We start from the raw sequence: 20284 nt of genomic DNA, 5'->3' as shown, positions 1-20284 counted from the left end.
AATCACTTCTCCGTTCTGGTACTGATGGGAGGCTTATTTTACATTTAGTACTTTGAGATCCCAGCACAAGAATGAACATAGACAGAAGTTTTAAGACGGCCCCGAACTCCCACATGCTGATCTCCTGAAGCAAAAGCCATGAAAGGAAAAAAGGGGATAGTGACCTTGCTCTTGGAGGTAGGCTTTCACCAGAGCAGAGGTATTAGTGCTAAGCAGAGAGCCAGAGCAGCATCTGGAACAGATGTAGGAGGCAGCAACAGCTTGGCTCCAAAATTCAGACATTTATTTTCTGAGGGGCAGTTTCTGTTTGGAAACCTGAGACAAAACACACACTGGCTTTCAGGCTCACTACAGGCGGACTGAATTTTTAAAACTAATTTAGTTCCTTCCCTGCTCTCTCCCCCACTCAGATTGTCCATCTGTTGGTTCCTCTGTGTTTCAAGCCTTTCTGAAAATCAATCCCTGTAAACAAGAAACAAATTGAATCTCTGCTAATCCATCAATCCTGCTTAAGAGACAAATCAGGAAAATGCTGGGTGCATTATGATAGGGGTAATGTAATAACTATTTAAAATACCTTCAAGAAGTAATGAAGACCATTTTTACTGTTAAACACTGATGTGTAATCTCTTTCCAAATGGACACTTGTAGATCACCACTTTTATGGGGGGGGGGAGAGAAAGTGTTTTTAGTCTTTTGTGCTTCATGATGTACAGAGGTCTAAGAGGTGGTGGTGTTTGAGGGTTTTTTGGTCATTCTTCCCCTTTGCTTTTTACCATGTAACCTCTACAGCTGTGTACTGTGAGTTTACACCAAAGCATCCTTCCTTCCAAGTGTGTGTTACGCAGTGGAGTAAAACAGGTGTTCAGAAAGTTCCCTGAAAAGACGACAGCCCAAGTTGAAAATTCCATACAAACAATGCAGCAGGACACAAGACATTAGTTCAAACTTCCAACCCATTTCAGAATCTTTATTGAAAAAAAAATTAATCACAGCATCTGAATCATTATTCAAACACATTTAATAAACAAAGAGAAACAGTAGCAAAGGGCACTGACATGTGACAAACTGTACAAAACCTCTGGGTTTGCAGGCAAAACCTGAGGGTGAGGAGCCCATGGCCAAGCTGCAGAGGTCTGAGGAGCTGGGCCCCCACCCCTGTGGCTAACCCCCCCACTTCCCCTCGGACCACTCAGTCACCCCTGAGAAGATTGATTTAAAAATGTGCAGAAACAAAGACACTTTCAGAGAAGGTTAATTCCAGTCTCCCCATAATGGAACGATTTAGGCCACTGGGAAATTAGATAAAACTCACTATCCGTTCCCAGTGCTAATGCTTTAAGTGAACCTTCCCAAGAGATACAAAACCCCACAGCTATCTATCAGACCTCCTACCACTGCTTCCCCCCTCCCACTCACCATAATATACTGCCCTCTAGGGTCAACAGGAGTGATTCGATGTGATCCCCCCCACCCCCGGCCAGTTTTAATTTGAGGAGATAGTTGCGACTGAGCAAAAAGAACTGGAATGAAAAGCCCTGTCTCCAGCAGTGCAGTGATGCAACTAGTTTGGAATGTAGAGACCAAGCGAGACCAGTTCTTCAGACTTTCATAGGGCTAAAGGTGACCTATGACAGACAGTAAAGAGGAGAAACTCCCAGCTAGGTGATCTGGGAAAGCATCCTGCTCTAGATGGACTGCAAGTCCTTGTACCTACAGGAGTCCATAGCCTCCCAGGAGACTAGAACAGTCCCTTTGTATCACCAAAGAACTTGAGATCCAGTGAGGATGCAAATGACAGGAATCATTTTCTACAAGATAACTCATTCCATTGGATTTAAGAAGAAAAGGCAATTTGGGTTCCAGTGGGGCATTAAATCCACTGACAAGCTCTAACAATTCTCATTGGAGAGGGAAGTTGGGGAGAGAACAGGATTTAACTTTTATAGTCTGTTCCCCAGGTATCTGGCAGAAATGTTCAGTCCATTGCAACTTATACAGGACACAATGAACTGGTCTTGGCCTGTTGTAACTATCAGGTTCTTCTTCTGGTTTGTTTTACTGGAGCCGTTCTGGTGTGGAGAAGGTAGGGCGGTAATATTTTTCAAACTGCTATTCTGACAGCAGGCACCCCTCAAATGGGCTTCATGAGGCATGGTGTTTTGATGACCCAAAAAAAAAAAAAAAGCAATGAGGTATCATTCTGTCAGCTCCCACTGTACTGGATAAAACATCACCCTCCAAGCAAACCTAGCACTGCTTCGTACCCACCAGCTTGAACAGCAAGTCAATTGGGCTTGTATTGACTGTGTCTGACAGGGCAGCTAAGTTACTCCTGCTATCATTAGTCTGATCTTTCTTGACTTTCCCAACTTCCCCTTCTCCCTGGCGGGGGGTGGGGGAGAGGAAGATAGATGATGGTCTGAAGGCTAGTGTGATATGTGGCTTTTATGCTGCTAAACTGCATAATGCATTTTTTTATTTCTCAGCTGTGACCACAAACTGACAAAGGCTGGGGCTACAAGCTACCCATAGATAAGAGCTATATGTACACATCACAGTGTTGTTTAGGCCCAGCCAAGGCATCCAGTCCAATCACACTGACACCATTTCATCACATGACAGACCGGGAAAATGGGGGAGTAGGAGAGCTGGATTATTGAGTATGGTGCCACACCAACTGAATTTCAACAGTCCAAAACTGACACAATGTGAGTTCAAAGACATTTGGCACAGTCTGTTACCAAGACTAGGTACTACAGATAATCAACCCTCCTTCCTGAGAAAGAGGTGAAGACCCCACTGGAGGAGGTACACTGACAGCAGTGTGGGGAAAAGTCGGACTGGAGAGCATAGAGGGGTATCCCTCTGAATTTCTTTCCTGCACCTTGTTCATTGAAAAGGTCATCCATACCCTCAGAAGCCACTGCTTGCTGCCCTCTGCCCCAAATCAACAAGAAGACCAGATGGGAAACTTCCCTATGCACAAAACACTGACAAGACCACAGTGAGCCCAATTCCTTCAGGGAGAATCCCACACGCAACAATCCAAACAAGGAATTCTGTGCTCATGAGCCTAATCCAGGAACTTCCACGATGGCCTTGCCAATGCCAGTGAATTCCAGTGTACCTGGAACTTTGGTTCAACAGCAGTTTGGGACTCTACTCAACAGCCCAGGTGCCAGATCACTGGGCTACAAAGGACAAAGCCAGGACGAAGGGAAAAACATGCAGCAAACTCCTACGAAATTCCATTTACCAGATAGGAGGGACATGTCACTGCTTAGGGATGGCACCCATTCATTGAAGGGACCAGTGAGTCCAGTTTGGCTAAGATTAGAATTAAAGAGAGAGGCACAAACGAACATTTGCACGTCCATTCAAGGCATTCCAAAAAAAGTCACAAAAGTCGACACGTCACTTTGGACAAGAAACATTACAACACTTTGGCAACTTTCACCAAGCCCTCCGAAGTCTCTGCAATGCCCCTTGGTACTTTAGGCTGACCTACTGAAGGTGGAAAACTGAGAGGGCTGCAGATGTGGAATTGCCATATGTAAATAGGGGCTCTCCTCCCCAAACTGTCTGGATTTAAAACAAACCTACCTGCTTGCTACAGTACAAAATAAAGCCTCCCCTAACTCCTCCTGCTGGGAGAAGACAGCAGGAGATCAAGGGAGTCCATGCTGCTGGAGACAAACAAGGCAAAGCTGAACGTGGCAGCAACAAGTCCCTAACCTGGGTAAATCAAGTAACAACATCATGCCAGGCTAAGATAGAGCTGTGGCAAGGGACTGGAGGGGAAGTGGGACAGGATCCCTGTCACCACTCTCATCCAACCTGGAGAGAATAAAGGACAGAACCATTTACTGTGTCACTAGCATGGGCCAATGTAGATTTTTAAATATGCGCGAAGAGCACTGGGCTTTGGGATATGCCAAGATCCCATATATAATAGTGCTAGCAGTAAACCCCTCCCAAGGCCCACATTAGACAGAAACACAATTCCTCTCCCCACTAGGCTTATTTTGTATCTAACTCAGCTCTCAGGAACCTGACAAGTAACAAATACAAAGCAAGAATGAAAAAAGTTTCAGTATAAAAAAAAAAGACAAGTTCTTGTTTTTGTCCCTCACTTCTAAACCCTTTTCACCTGATTTGTGTGTGGGGCCAACTGGTGGGGAGGAACGCTGCAGGATATCTCCAAGTTTTCTACTTGATAAACCTGGGTGCACAAAATGGCACAGCTCTAATACAAATCCTCTTTCACCCACTCCACCCCACGGGAGATTGGGCGGACTACACGGGCTCATGGACCTGAGCAACCCTCCCAAAGGCTCTGACTGGGAATCCGGCCCAGCCATTGTTGGAAAAATTCAATACAGCGCCGGCCAAGAAAACAAAAATAAACATTTGAAAAAGGGACTATCCAACTGGAAGAGTCTCTTCTTTCCTTTGTTTCCTGGGATTAGGGGGAAGCCTTTGGTTTTGACCAGAATTATTCTCTGTTGGCAGGACAGGCTCAGCTTTGCTTTGCGTTAGCTTGGTTATTGTACAAGAACAAGGCTGAACTGCGAAGAAACGCTCTGCCCAGCTAGATTGCCCTTTTGACATCTTGGAGTATAACAGAATCAGACACGTGGATCACATCCGGGATCCTCTCTCCTGAAGAATCTGAAAAGAGAAGGACCGGTGTAATAAAGGTTGAACTTGGACAAATTTGGATATTAGTTCTCATGTTTTGAAAAATGCTATTTGTGTCAATAGGGGAAGGAAAAATTGATGGAGGAGGGGAATGTACAAAGAATCATCCAGAGTGGCTGCTGGTTTTTACATAACTTTTATGAATGACTGATTTCCTTGGAAAAGACAGGCCTGTGATAAAAACATTTGGCTTTTGGTCACAGCAAGGCATAAAATTCTGCTGCACCTTGACAAAATCTTGTATTGTTTGAGGCTGTGTGATCTGTGCATGTTTAAAGATGCATAGTCTTGGTCCACAATGCAATTTTCAATTTTTCTACCCAGATACCTCACCCACTCAAATTCAACAGCATGAACTGTAGAAGGATTTTTAAAAAGTATATATTGTACTGCACAAATGTTAAGACTCTAATCCTAGTCACCTCTGTGAGGTAAGCATTATAACCATTTTACAGCTGGGAAAACAGAGGCACAGATTTTAAATGACCTGCTACAGAGCGTGTATGGCAGAGCTCAAAGTGGAGTCACTAGTTCTAAGGTCTGTACTCAAGACCACTATAACCTTTGAGCCTCCCTCAGAACCCTTAGAGAAACTGGAGATAAGAGATGATAAAGCCTCTTCTAGAGACAGGTCAGTTGCATGCAGGAAGTTCAGAAGGATAGTTTCATATTTTTAAGATCCTGATCAAAGGTTGATCAAAGTAAAACAAACAAACAACCTCCACTCCCTGCAATAGCTGTCAGCTAGGAAATGTGATCTGCTTCAGTCTTCCTAGTTGTGCTAATTCTTTCTTCCCTCCTTTTTACACATTTAAAAAAAACCAAAGTTCATCCCTTTTTCCCATATATCTATGGCTCAAGGTGAAATGTACAAAGAGCTTTGGATCTGGATAGATTTGCTGTAATGTCATCTAGTAAAACTGCAAATCTCACTGGAGGATGTGGGGGCGGAGGGAAAAGTGGAAGAGAATAAGTGTGTGCAATGAATTACTACTATCATCCTCATGGCATCATTAGAGCACAGAGGAATTTTTTTTTTCTGTGTACAGGGGCATTTAAAGACAACTCTCTTAACTAGGCTCCTCACCTTTGCCTTCTCACTAGGTTCGATGACAATGCCATTGGTAGAATTATTGAGCTCCCTTGAGACGACACAGAGGAATTCTGCCTGGTCCTCGTTTCCATAGTTATAGGAAGATCCAATACTGATTAACTGAAGAATAGGAAAATAACAGAGAGGATGTAAGGATTAATGCAGCAATAGCCAATGGATTTTGCTTTGTCCTTGTTATCACCTTGTGAGTGGCTGGTTGAACCCAGTCAGAACTAAAGTTTCAACAGGACAAATCTCTGGGGTATGAACTTGTGTAATAAGCTTTCCCGTCAAATAGTATGTACATTCTTGGTCCATGACTGGAAGTGCTACAGAGCCCCCTGGTGGTGGCTGAACTTGGAGAAAATTCCATGAAAAGGTAACATGGAAAGCTATGATCAATTTTCCAATTCATGAAAAAATTGAAAATATTGATCACATTTTGCAATACAAACCCTTAGCCAAATACTTCAGAGAATGGATATGCCAGGCAACGTAGGCTCTCAAGAAGGAGTCACTCCATCCAGACAATACACCTATTTAACGAAATTCTAGGAATACAGCTTCTGACTTTTTGATGCAGAAACACAGGACAGGCAATTTATTTGTCACAAAGGTAGAACAGCATATTCCAACAACTAAAGGACACCTGGTAAACCAGCACAATTCCTTTATAATTATTACATTAAAGTGACAGCCTGGAGTAAACAGCATAGCAGTAATTTGTATTTCTCAGCCCTGCTCTTCAGACCAGCCTTGGATTTCACATCCTGAAGAAAAACAGTATGAATCTTATGTGTATTTTAATGGATACACTAGTTCTGCACAAAGGATTTTAGAAAAGAGAACCTCACACTTATAACAAGGGATAGATGCAGATCACTGTCCCCTTAATATAATAATCATATTCATTATTCTGCAGGTCTGAAGGAGGATTAGCCAAGCTATAATAATGCAAATGGCTTGTACAATGAATGGTGGCATTGATTCACTACTGAGGACAAAAGACTTGGTTTTAGGATGTCAATGGATTGTGTTTTCCCTTTGTATTTTACCACTTGATTGTCTAAACTATAATGAACTTAAACAGCTGCACTTTAGACCACAAATCACTGTGGATACATAGAATGCATGTTAACTAGGAAAGATATATAGCTGCTATCTGTCCTACCTCAGCTACACTGCTATTTATACTCGCCCTAGCTCTCATTGAGCTAGTGGAATATGTGTACATAAGCAGAGGAATCATAGCCCTAGCTCATAGCCATAGAGAGAACCTGTCAAGGGATGACAGGGGAATTGAATTCCTCACCCTAGTCAATCCTTGGTGTCTGTGTTAAGACTGCTAACAAAGAGTAAATAGTGCCAAATGTGATATGGATGCTTGTCCACTGGAAAATGGACACTGGACCATCACATTTCACAGTCTGCTAGCTGTGCAATGTCCAGTTACAGCTTTTGGTCACTATTAAACTGGGCAGGATTTGAACAGATCTAGAAGTGAAGGCTGTAATCTATTAGTCCTATGAGCCATTTGGTGTCATCATATTTCATTGCAAGCCGATGTTGCAGATCTATCTTGGCTACAGTTCAGGAACTGTCATGATATATAGACTAGCTTGGTGGCTTAAGTCCTTTGTACATCCACACAAGAGAACTGTTTGTGATTTCTGATACCAAAGTTGGTATCAGCTGATTTATGCCCTCGGCAACTCCCTTGAAACATGGCCAGCAAACTTGTGTTGAAAATGCAGCATGTTTTGCATTTGCAGGGAAAGGTATTTCTCATGTCTCTCAACACTTCTCTGTGAAGGGGTTGTGCTGGTGGGCTCTGAAGAAAGTAGTTTTTACTTCTCCTGGATCCCATTCATTCTCCTTGGATAAAAGCTCCACAGTGGGGCCAGGAAAAGTGGGAGGAGAGAAGAATTACTCAAGAGTCTGACAAGGATACAATAGATCTCAAGGAAACATTATTTCCTGTTCTGGGTTCAGTAAGCTACTGTTGTTCCCCTACCAGTTATTCCATATAAGGTGGACTGATCCTGGATACAGACTCCCCGCCCCCAACAGGGAGGAGTCGTAAGAGGGGTAGTTAAACAGAAATCTAAACTCATTCCATATGCTGTTCCCACATGGGGATCCCTTTCTTTGGATATAGGAATGGCAATCATTAGCAACAGTACCTGTTCAAATTTCCATCCGTCAGACATAGTGGACACCATCTGTGTAAGCTCTTCCTCTTGGCACTGCAGAACTCTGTACACATGTTTCACAGGTCCCTAAAGCACCAAGGGGGAGGAAAAAAACCAAAAAGCAGGAATTTTAAAATCAGGAGAGGGAGTTGGCTTAGCTGTGTTTGCTTTCAAACAAATACAGCTGAGGCTTTAGTGTCTTCTTGTAAGGAAACCTGATCTCTTTTGTGCCTTGAGGATTATAATAGAAGAGGAAGAGTGAGTTGCATAGACTTTCCCAAGCTAGTCTACATTATATAGTTGAATTTTTTTTCCTGCTGAGGGTAGTGAGGATTTTGAGGTGACATTGTCAAAAGCATGTAAATGATAGGAGCCCAAGTCCTCCAGGTATGTTTTGAAAATTTTACTCTTCTAGTATTGAGTCTACAAATTAAAAATAACAGTTCAGCAGCAAAAAGAATTGCAATAAAGAAATGCTGAGAGAAGATGCTGTTCTGAAAAGGCTTATATTTGATGGAAATATTAAAATTGTCTGGGAGGGACAAGAAAAGCATACCCATAGAGCTCATTTTGTAAATATAATGGGAGAGAAAATCACCCAAGTTTCCTTTCTTAGGGTTGGCTTTAGGGAAAGAGCCACCCCCAATTCAGTAACGTCCCATCCCAAGGAAAGGGAGATAGACTACACTAGGCACTCACACAAACTGTTTATGCAACTTAACAATTTCTAACAAAATAGTATCACTGCACTTTTATTAACTGCCAATGTAATAAAACATATTAAAGCAACTCCCATTCTCTAAATGGGATGCATGGCCCACATACTCATAAGATCTTCTAGTAGGTCAGGTAGCTATTCTGCTTTTTGGATCCCAAAGTCCCATCTACTGCCTTTGAGTCCTCATTTTCATGCCTTGTTTCAACTGACCCTATTTCCAGCCCCCTTCTATTCAATTGCTCCTGACCTCTACCTGCAAATATTGCGGAGCAGATTTGAGAGCCTGTGCCAGTAGCCATGAAGGATGCGCACTCTCGATGATATGTTGGATCCATCAGAAAGTAGGGACACACAACTACTTGAGAGACTAAACACCAAGTCTGCTGCCATATGTCTCGCCCTGCAGTGCATTGTCCCTCTGTCACACCTTTATAAATGACTGAATCCTGATGACTGAGTTTTTCTACTTAAGTTTTAACATGCATTACTTGAGAGGTTCTGTTTTCATTGTCCCGTATCCGCTCCTTCACCAGACGCACCAGGGATGCAATATTGTAAAACTCTGCTTCTTCCAGTACCCCTACAAAAATCCAAAGCAGAGGAAGGAATTCTGTTAATCAACAGAATAAGGACAATTTTATCAAAAGGATGCGGTGCATGGTATCGATTTGTAGTTAACTTTATATTTGCAATCTAGCCTGCATGTGGTACAATAAATGGATGCAGAATAGATAGTGGTATTGATCAAAGTCTGGAAGAAAATGCTGTACTCAGATGGTTATAGCCTCCTTATGTGAAAGCATATGCTATCTAACAGAAGCATACTCCCCCTTCTCTAGGATTATAGTAATCCACCAGCCTGTAATAGGGAAATACTACTCTTTTATTGGAGGCTTTTGGCAAAATAGGTTTAGCCATCTCAAATCAACCTGTTTCATTATCTCAGCATATTACAAAAAGCCATTAATGTCTCTGGACACACAGGACTGCAGTTTTTGAAAAGAGAGAACAGGAGAGATCACTCTTAGAGAATGTCTCCTCTTTCTCAAAAAGTACAATTTGCTGTTCAAAGCCAATGAGTTAAGCATAGCAAGGATAGCCTGCATTACGATCTAGAGGTTTCTGCTTCCAGTATATATCAGCTTCATCTTATTCATGAGCGTCTTAGTGGGAATCTAAAAGAAAACACAGTATTATTGCAAAATGGAGCTTACGCACAAGGCACCATGTTAATGTATTAGGAAGCCTCCACACCCAGACTAGCTCTAGGTAATGACTGGCAAGTCAAACAATGCCAATGGGGCATTTACAGTTGTTCACTCTGCAATAAATTTTCTTACCTTCTTCTGCCAATTCCTTGTTTATTATGAGTTTTCCATGTCGGAGGTAGTTCAGGATCGGACCAAAATAAGTGGGATCCCTGTCGATGAGATATGCCCCGGTCTCATCCTGCGAAACACACATGGGAGTCAAGCTAGATGCCCCCCTACACTGGGACTCCTAAAATTACTAACCCCCTGAAGCTGTATTGGTGTTAATGATGAGAAAACTTTGCAAAATGTCTGTAGTGTAGACAGGCCCATGTTCGCAATATTGAGTAGTGTTCAGGGTGGAGAAGGTCTGAATGTACAGTATGGCAAGTGAGCCTGTCTATACTAATTTTCTTTCTGCAACTTCTGATGCAGCATGAGTACCTGTTAAAGTGAACCAGAGAAGTTGGTGTGTGGGAGCAATAGCATGAAATAGATCATCCTGATCACAGGAATTAGGTTTTCTTTCATGTAAAAAGAGGCAACTCCAATTTTTTTTTAAATATCCTTCTGTTTATATGTAAATACCAATCTCAAAACCTTATACTAACTCCTAAATGCCATTTCATTTATCTGAAAATTACACCAAGGCCAAAGGACGCTTTGGGAATCAGGCAATCTCCACAATGCAAATTAGCATCAGCTCTAAAATTCAACTACTCTGAAATGGCTCTTGTTCCATAAAATATATCTTTTGAACAAAACTTCCTTGAACACAGTCCAAATCTCAGCTTATTACTCAAGATACAGATTTAACATTTTACTCATTTCTCTCCCTAAATCATATTTCCATAGACAGACAGTCCTTGTTAATCTTTATTTCAAATCTCTATCTTTACATACCATGCTGGATTCAGCATGTCTGTATGTACCAATTAATCTCTTAGATGCAACTACTGGCACAAATATCTTCTCCTAAAGCACCAAATGCTACTGATGAGGTTTAGAAATAAATAATATTTCTACTGTCCTTTACAGACAAATAAGATAGTCTGTGACCTGAATATATTACAACTTTAGAACATAATCTTGCAAACTCTATCTCAAGGGAGGCAATGGGGACTACTCTTATGAATATTTGCTGGAGTGGGCCCAATAATTAGACATAATGTGATAACAGACAGCAATAAACAATTAGTAGGATTCGGGGCAGGGTTACAATAAGGTAACATGTTTGTCTTGGTGGTTCCAATATTTATTGATGTTGAAATTTTAAAAATATTTGACTGTTTATGTACTAAGCCCCAAATCCTATAACTGGATCCATGCAGCAGGCATGAAACCTAGGCACCTTAAAGGACAAATGTTTTTTCCTGTAAGTCAAAATAAATAAAAATATAGGTCAGATTAGCACTTACGCAGCACTGTGACAACAGGGACAAACGTTATTGCTCCTACAAAAACTGCAGTCTTTTTATGTCAGTCTGCTTTTTGTTTCTGTGACTTGTTCAATCAGAAAACAAAACAATGTTTCTGAGGAAATTAAAGAAAAATAAAAGACACATACAACCCAGGCTTCACTGAAAATTATTAATGGTTTGCATCTCCTCTGGACACGTTGATTTCTAAACTATGCAACAGACGCTTCGAGCATCTCCTTATTTTTCCACTTCTTAAAATCAACATTGCAATAATAAGTTAGATCTATGTTGAGCCTTTCCCAGTGCACAACATTATAAAATTATCAACAATTAACAGGTGAAAAAAACATTTCTTGAACCAAGCTTAACGTGTTGACACACAATAACAGCACAGACCTTTTTGAAATACACTTTGATGCAGCAAGCATTCATGATCATTACAAGTAGGGCACAGTCCTGTTTTTAAACACCACAGACTGGTTCAACTTATTTTGTTCATTGAGCAAATTAGGTGCTACTGAGATTGGGGCAGTCTGCTTTACAGCAGAATAAATGTGTGTCCCCTCACCCCCAAAGCCCCTTCTTACTCTCAAAAAGAAAAGGAGTACTTGTGGCATCTTAGAGACTAACAAATTTAACCTTCTTACTCTGTACTGAGATACTAAGGTAATGGGAGTTATTATAATAATAATTATAATAAATATAACAATTAATAAACAGATTATTTGACAGGCAGGAATTTTAACTCCTGATTAATCTTGTAGTTGGGAAGAAGGAGTGTTTTTTAATTCTGTATCTAATCTCTCTCTAAAGTGTTTTGTGAGAATTATATAAAGAATATGATAGAAAATAAAGATTGCGGTTCCCAACATAATGAAATCTGTGAATTATTTGTGAAATTCCCAGCAGGGGTGAGAGGTTGAAATCTGAGTTTTCAAAGCCACAGACCAAAGTAAATAGATATATAATACACTTAGTAAGTAATAAAGCAAACCACAGATGAATATAAAGAAAAGGAGAAATGACAAATATATTCCTAGGCTGAGAAAAGTTACTAAATACTTGATCCAGAGAACAGACAAGTGTTTTATAATAGATGAGGACTTACCTAAACTCATTAGTCCTTATAAATAAGTCATTGTTTAGGTGGCAGCCTAAAGGATTTGGGGGCATGTGATACAAACTTATCTGTGCTGAGTATAGGAGGGTGTGGGAAAAAAAGCTGGTAGTTAGCTTTGTGATGTGGGTATAGCTGCAGTGGAATAGTACAGGGGACAGTAATAGGTTGTGTCTATGTCCTTTTATGACAGGAGATGTAGCAGAGGAAAGATTTATGCTCACAGCAGATGATCTGGATGAGAGGGGTACGGTTGGTGTTTATACTGGGTGAATAAATGCCCACAGCTTCAACCCCCTTAAACTGTCTGATCAGAGCTAGGTCCCCTCCCACCAGCAGAAGTAGCACAAAGCCTAGACTGGTGTGTGTGCGCCTGAGAGGAGCCTGCTGTGAATGGAAGGGGCGTTAGAGTCTGTAAGGAGACGCTGCCCCCCACTATTTGGGCGTGCTGGTGGTTATGGCTCACACGGGTTAAGTGTGGTTTTGTATGTATGTATGTAGTTTTGTCCTGCTATTTCCTGGCGGAAGGGGAGGCACGGACCGCTCTGGATCTCTAGCGGGGGGCAGGTGAGTCGGGTCGGGGGAGGGATGAAGCTTCCGTTAGGGTGCGATGGGGAGTGTAGTCTCCATATGAGTTTACACGGCGTCGGGGGTTTCTACGGCGCCCGTTGCCCGCCCCGCGCAGCCCCTCACCTTGTCCGAGCTCAGCTCGGGCCCGTCCTGGCAGCAGAGGCGGCACAGGAAGGACTTGGGCTCCCGACACAGGGTCTGCCGGGTGCTCACGAAGTATGTGCCGCCCACATTGAGCCGGACCCACTTGGAGCCGGACCCAGGCTTGTCCGGGACGGGCGGCTCGGAGCTACGCGGAGACAGCCCCCCTGCGGAACAGGCAGGCCCGGTGAGGCGAGGGCTCGGCGGCCCGGGAGGAACCGGGATGCCCCCCAGCACCGGGCTGGGCGTACGGCCCCGGGCCGGCCCATCCCCCGCCGCCATCAGCTCTGCCATCCTGGACCGTGACTTCCTGGGGAGTCCCAGGCGAGGGCGGCCACCCTCGCTCAGCGCTGGGGGGAGAGTTGGGTCCGGCACCCGGCAGCCATCGCTCCCCTCACAACTGCCCCTCTCCCCCTCCCAGGAAGAGCCGGACTTGACTTCCGGGTCACCAGCGGCCTCCGAGTCACACCAAATTCCTCACGCGTCGCACGTAACCCAACGGCTATTCTGTGCTAAGGGGGGAGTCCCCAGGCGCAAGGCAGTAAAGAAAAACACAGGAATACAATATACTGGGCAACCTATGAGGAACAGTGGAATATTACTTCCGGAGCAACCGGAAGTGAATGGGGGGACATGTCCCTGGAAAACGGGGAATTTTGGAGGCTGGCGGTTGAAATGAAGAGTAAACAGGAGGGGAAGAATTTTTTAAATTGCATTGGTGTTGGAAGAGCCGTTGATAATCATTTCCGGGTTGTCTAAGGCGGGGTGGGAGGAGAGTGCGGGAGAGTCCTTCCGGGGCCACTGGGCTATGATTGGTTGGCGTCGGACGGGGTTTCCGGAGGTTGCCTAGCAGGAGGGTGGTGCTGGTGGTTGCGGTCGCTGAAGGTGAGACCAACCCGGGTGGTTTGGGTTGGGACGGAGACCCCGGCGCGGGCGGGCGGACTCTGCCCAGCAAGGTGATGTCTCCAGCTGGCCTTGCGTGGGGATCCCTATGGTCCGCTGACGGTGGGGGCGGCATCCTCCTCCTCGCAGCGGGCGCTCGCATCCCGTCACCTCCCCCGTGCTATGCCGGGTTATGGGGGACGCGTGCCTGGGGGGGAGGGGTGAGTCGAGGAGCAATTTCTCCCCCGAGTCAAACCTCCGATGATGTCCTAGCTTGGCGTTAGAGGTGACTTCGTGGGGCTGGACTTGGTGGTCTGTTGTGGCCCCTTCCAGCCCTTGATCTGTATGATAATTCTGTTAAATCAATGTAGGGATCAGGAACAATCCAAGTTCCCATACCAAGAGCAGGGTGATGTCTGGAGCCTGACTCTGTGGCTAGGTAACCACACATGGGTGGTTATAATTCCAGTAACTGGGTGGAGTAGCCTTTACTTCGTCTTAAACAGTTTGATAGCGTTGCTGGGTGCTGCCATGATCCACTCTGGGGATGAATGCATTTGAGTCCTGTTGAAATGAACTCTATATATTTTATCTAGGTAAGTGAAGTACTGAGGTGCTCAGTTATTGCTTGTAAAGTGCTTCCCTCTTCTCAGCAACATAAGGAATGTGAAGTGTTGTTATAAGCATTACTCTTGGTGTGCTAGTTAGTAGAATGAGTGCAATTGCAGCAAAGAGAGAGCTGAAGTGAAGTTTCAGTTGATGAAATACCCAGACTTTTACATTGATAAAAATAAACGTGCCTGTTCTTCAGAATTCCTCTTAAAATTTAAGTTTCTCTGCTGTTTTATTTTTCTAGAACACAAAAATGGCAGGTCGAAGGGCTACTCTGAAAGCGATTGACTGGATGGCATTTGCAGAGAGAGTGCCTCCCAATCAGAGAGCTATGTTTAATGCCCTGAAAACACGCAGCGATGCACTTTCAGCCAAGTGAGTATATTTCAGTGTGAAAAGGTTGCTCTGGTGAGAAGGCAGTGGCATTAGCAATTCAGCACTGGCAGTCGGTGTGTAAAGTGGCATTCTCATAACTGTGTGCCTGCCATAAGGATGTTAAAATGAGTCTTAATTCCTCACGATAAAGCCTGCCTTTTTTTTTTTTTACAGCCAAATTCTGCTCTTTCTTGATCTTCTCCATAGTGCTACAGTCAACTATAATGTTAGTGGGAGTTCTGAGAGAGGTTACATTTGGTCTGATCAAAAAAGTCTTTTAAAAAGTGTTCGATTAGCAAGATTTGGCAGCAATAAACAATAGTGAATCCTATTGGACATTAGATTTGCTATTGCTTGACGCACATGTTGTTTGCCATGGCAGCTAAGACTTTGGCCTACACTTAAAATTTATACCTGCATTGCTGTGTCATTCAGGCATGTGAAAAATACACCACCCCCAATGACATAGCTAGGCTGACAAAACCCTCAGTGTAGATTCAGCTATGCTGACTGAAGAGGCCTTTTGTCAGCATTGCTAGCATCGCTGTGGGAGGTGTGTTCCTAAGCTGGCAAAAAAACCTTCTTTTGTTTGTGTACATTGTGTTTACACTGGGCTGTGCCAGAAGTGTTGCGCCCGCACAGGTTCTGTAGTGCTAGGTGGCGAGTTCTATGGTCCCCCTCCCTCCGCACCCCTTCCTGTCCCCAAACTTCATCCCAGAGCCTACAGCCCCCACCCCCTCCTGCACACCCACCCCCTATTCCAGCCCGGAGCCTGCACCCAGCACCCAAACTCCATCCTAGAACTTGCACCCCCGCCCCGTTCCCACACACCCTCTCCAGCCCCCAAACTGCCTCCCAGAGCCTTAGGCAGATGGGGGGCAGAGTTTGGGGGGGCAGGCTCTGGGCGTTCTGGGCACCACCAACATTTCTACAAACTGCTGCCCCTCTCTGTAGTGTAGATACAGCTAAAATACCATTGCTTATTTTTTTTTTTAAACCCTTTGTCGGCCTTACAAAACTATAATGAAAACTAACCATCCCATTCACAAACTCTCCTTGCCTGCTTGTTCATGATGAAAAAACTGAGAGTATTGTACTTGCCAATCCACCAAAGTGCGTGTGTGTGTGTGTGGGGGAAGCAAATGTAGGCATGTAGAATTTTGTGTGGCTGCTTTATTGCCTTTCCATGTTAATGATGAGTCTGAAAATATTGGCAACTAAAATTAGCATAGTTGCTACCCTGGGGCCTGATGATGGGCGGGGCAATGGAGACTGCAGAGTTGCTCTGTGTGGAACTCGCTATCAGCTGTTCTGCTCCACCTGTACAGGTTGACCTCCTTGCCAGAGAAGTCCCCCGCTATTGACTGGGTTTATTACAAGACTGCAGTTGCTAAGGCTGGCATGGTGGATGAGTTTGAAAAGAAGGTGAGATTCTCGTCCTCAATTAGATGTTGCTGCTGATTTGAAATCCAAGTGGAGACTGCTCATATCTGATGTACAAGACACAGAACTCTGAACTTTTCCTCTAGCAGGCTAGTAGGTGAGATTATTAGGAGGTATTGGCCCAGATCCTGTGCTGTGGTGTGCAGCTGCTTTGCATCACACTGCTAGCACAAAGCAGCCCAAAAGCTAGCATAACTAAAAATAGGAAGGGTCATTTTAGAGGAGGGGGATCCTCCAGTGGTATAAAGCTAATGCTTTTTCTCTTGCAGCCTGCATAGGTTTTCCTGGCTGTAGGTGTAGAAGTGGCCAGAGGAAAGAGTATATGGTCAGAATTTCCCTATTCTCTGCTGATTCCCAACTGCTGTATTAGCCTCTTGAGACTTTTAGTAGTCTGCATAATTTAGAGCAGTGTGATGTATGCTCTGATACTTGCCTGCATGCAGCTGGTCCAGTATCAGGAGTGAAAAGGGCCACCTTTGTACACCTCCATTACATTCTGAGCTGTGCTGTGTTCTCCTTGGCTGTAGCCAAGGACCTGGTCCAGAAGCCTACTGGAGTAAAATTTTGCAAATACTATTGAATCACGTGTGATGGCTTGAGAAATAACTCTGTGCTGTCTGGGGAGAGACTGTTCAAACATCCCTTCAACCCTTGCCACTGAAGGGCAGGAAGTAAAAAGCACTGTTAACACCCCGAAGTGGTGTGGTAATAACAATAATCCTTTGAAGTGGATGTTAACCTTTTTTTATAAATGGGCATTGGGCAAATAATCAATAATCACACAGGGGATTGGTGTCCGAGCTGGAATTAGAATGTAGCAGTTCTTCGCTCCTGGTCCTGTGCTCAGTCCATAAGGACCCACTGACCTTTAGAGGAATTCGGGAGCTTCTTTTACATCTGTATAACTTGACTTGGTTTGTGGGACAAGATAGTAACCCTTTGGCATTAGATTGTTGGTGCTGTATGGAAGCATTAACATGTTTTGGCTTTGTACAAGACTACGACAGTGACAATGCAGTGCTGAGTATGTTATGTACATATGAGAGCCAGCTAACGCTATTTGTGAAGCTGGCATCAAGTTGAGTTGATTGGTGACCTACTACAGGAAGCCAGTTCACTTGGAAGGGTCTGAGAGTGTTTTTGGGGAGACCAAAGAGCACTAGTCTGGCTACTGGGGAAATATTAGCTCTGGGAGCATGCAGAGCTTTTAATAGTATTGAGAGGCAACACGTTTAGAATTTATTTTTTGAATTTACAGTACAGTGCACTAAAGGTTCCTGAGCCTGTGGACACACAAACAGACAAGATAAATGCCCAGGAACAGGAAGCTGTAAGTATTTAAAAAATCTTCCCTGCCACATAGTTTCTCTTTAATCTTTGTAGTGGTGTAGAATAATTCTGACTTGGAGTCTGCTGGTGGATAGTTGTGCTGAGGTACAGGAGCTGCAAGTCTGGGTTTGTGCTTATAGGCATCTTTTGAGCATGAATAGGTTCTCTCTACCTATACATGGCCACACTTGGGGATTTAGAGTCTGGAACTGGATTGCAGTTCAGCTTGCTCTTCTGGTGTAATAAACTTGAAATTAGTGTAAGACAAAGGCAGCCAAACTCTGATCAACTGAGGAGCATATTGGCATCTTGTCAGCAGCCCAAAGGATGCACCTAAATTGCATAAAATAGGCCTGACTCCTTTTTAATGTGCAGTTGGAGTTCTTGGAGACTGCAGTGGTCAAGATGGAGCATTGCACAGTGTCACTTCAATTCTGTGGGTTCCTCCTCTGTCTGAAAGAGGAGGGTGGGTGTAACAAACTCCAGGGGTTGTACTCAGGTCATTGATGTTGTCTTTAGCCAGAAAATTTGTCAGCCTCAAGCTCCTTGTGGCTTCCTCTGTTACAGAATGTGTCTGCTTAAAAACTTCTAGGTCACTAGAGTCTTGTAAACCCGCTGTTCAAAACAAGTTTGAACAAAGTGGCTTATATTAATTTTTTTAACACTTAGCAGCAGAGGCTGAAGCCTATGGCTTTGGGAGTTTACCTGACTTCAGATTCTCACTGCAATCCCTTTAAAAAGTGTTTGAATCTACATCCTAACCGATCAGTGCAACAAAGAATGGTAACGTCAAACCTCTCTCCATCTTTGCAGGCTTTGGGGGGCAAAATCACTTGTCTAGAAAATTACTTAGTAGGTGTTACTTGTAACAACTACTGATAACTAGCTTTTTTCTGTTGTAATAAAAAAACAATCTGTTTCTTCAGTTTCTTTTGTGCTTTTGAAAATACTTTGGGGAAATGATTAAACTGCCTATGCACTTAGTCAATTTCCCTCTTATATCTCACATAGCAACAGGGGACAGAGAACTTGTATTAGAAAACAAACCATTATTGTAAACCCACAAAAATGGCAAGGAGAATCAGGGGCAGATAAAGGGCTTGACATTACTTTTACCTGTTTTATTTAAAGCAGATGCTATTTTAAAGTCAGTGTCTCTTTAAGGAAGAGGTAAGACGAGAATGGTGACTCCCTTTCGCTGGCTAAAGTGAAATGGGATGAGAGTCACAGCTTCACTGCAGGAAACAATCTAGGATTAATGTGCTCACCAAATCCTTTGTTGTCTTGCAGGCTAAGAGTGCTGCTGAATATGTGCAGGCCTCTAAATCCCGTATTGTCCAGTATGAGAAACAGGTAAGTTCGATGGGTTCTACCCTGTGAATTTCATGTTTAAGGCAGCTTGGTATGAAACCTTGTTTTAATTTCTAATTGTACATCTAGTTTAATTTGAATGCTTGCTTACAACTGACTTTAACATTTTCTTGTCTCTCCTCCCACTTCAAGCTTGAGAAGTTCAGAACCATGATTCCATTTGATCAGATGACATTTGAGGACTTGAATGAGGTCTTCCCTGAAACCAAATTGGACAAGGAGAAATATCCATACTGGCCACACAAACCTATTGAAGACCTGTAAATCTGTCCAAAAGCAGTTTCTGGTGACTGTCAAATTCTCTAGAATCTTTTAAATAAAGTAATTGTAGAGGGCTTCACAAAAGTGTCTTTGTCTTGATCTCAAAACTAAACATTAAATCCACTAGGAGTTTTGGGGTTTTTTAAGTGAGTGATGAATGCTGTGAAGTAAGCAGGCAATTGGTTTTGGAAGCTCTGCACTCTTTACAGGGTGAAGATAGTTCCTGAAGGAGGACAGGATTGAGTCTTCCAAGCAGGATGCCAAGGGTTAGTGATTGTAGAATACTCTCCCTGTTCTTGCCGTTCAGATTAAACTTAAGGTTGTTCGGGTGACTGAGATAATAGTTCAGCGAACCAAATGAGCAGCCCATTATAAATTTCATCATTTTTCTGTATTACAAGCACAAGCATTTCTCTAAAAAGAAAAGGAGTACTTGTGGCACCTTAGAGACTAACCAATTTATTTGAGCATGAGCTTTCGTGAGCTACAGCTCAGTATGCATCCGATGAAGTGAGCTGTAGCTCACGAAAGCTCATGCTCAAATAAATTGGTTAGTCTCTAAGGTGCCACAAGTACTCCTTTTCTTTTTGCGAATACAGACTAACTCGGCTGTTACTCTGAAACAAGCATTTCTCTGTAACCTGTCCATGATACGCTCATTGGCTCTGGTTAATGGTAGCCTGGACTCCTGTCACAGTCGGAGGAGCCTGTCTCTTCCCATCAAGACCAGCACTAATCTAGTCCATTGTGTTATTTCATCTTTGCTTTGTTCCCCCCAGATCTCCATGTGTAGTTCAGCACTTTT

General features: G+C 43.4%; 2 protein-coding genes across 3 annotated transcripts; one reads left to right on the top strand and one right to left on the bottom strand.

The window, feature by feature from the left end:
• Positions 1 to 938: 938 nt before the first annotated feature.
• On the bottom strand, positions 939 to 13793 carry KCTD2 (potassium channel tetramerization domain containing 2). The gene is made up of 6 exons (XM_048817600.2): positions 13189 to 13793; positions 10048 to 10156; positions 9196 to 9287; positions 7981 to 8076; positions 5792 to 5917; positions 939 to 4674 (listed from the first exon to the last, which is right to left on the bottom strand). Exons 1-6 carry the CDS (start codon positions 13498 to 13500, stop codon positions 4645 to 4647), a joined length of 765 nt encoding a protein of 254 aa, XP_048673557.1. The 5' UTR covers positions 13501 to 13793; the 3' UTR covers positions 939 to 4644.
• A 174-nt stretch (positions 13794 to 13967) lies between these two features.
• ATP5PD (ATP synthase peripheral stalk subunit d) lies at positions 13968 to 19563 on the top strand. 2 transcript variants are annotated; one of them, XM_048817602.1, is made up of 6 exons: positions 13968 to 14091; positions 14945 to 15075; positions 16404 to 16500; positions 17777 to 17848; positions 19138 to 19200; positions 19351 to 19563. In XM_048817602.1, exons 2-6 carry the CDS (start codon positions 14954 to 14956, stop codon positions 19480 to 19482), a joined length of 486 nt encoding a protein of 161 aa, XP_048673559.1. In that variant the 5' UTR covers positions 13968 to 14091; positions 14945 to 14953; the 3' UTR covers positions 19483 to 19563. The 2 variants fall into 2 exon arrangements, with proteins under 2 accessions (XP_048673559.1, XP_048673558.1); XM_048817601.1 differs by having other exon boundaries at positions 14015 to 14162.
• Positions 19564 to 20284: the final 721 nt, after the last annotated feature.

The sequence above is a fragment of the Caretta caretta genome, chromosome 14 (genome assembly GCF_965140235.1).
Source record: "Caretta caretta isolate rCarCar2 chromosome 14, rCarCar1.hap1, whole genome shotgun sequence".
NCBI lineage: Eukaryota > Metazoa > Chordata > Testudines > Cheloniidae > Caretta > Caretta caretta.
This window is presented reverse-complemented; position numbering and strand designations above follow the sequence as displayed.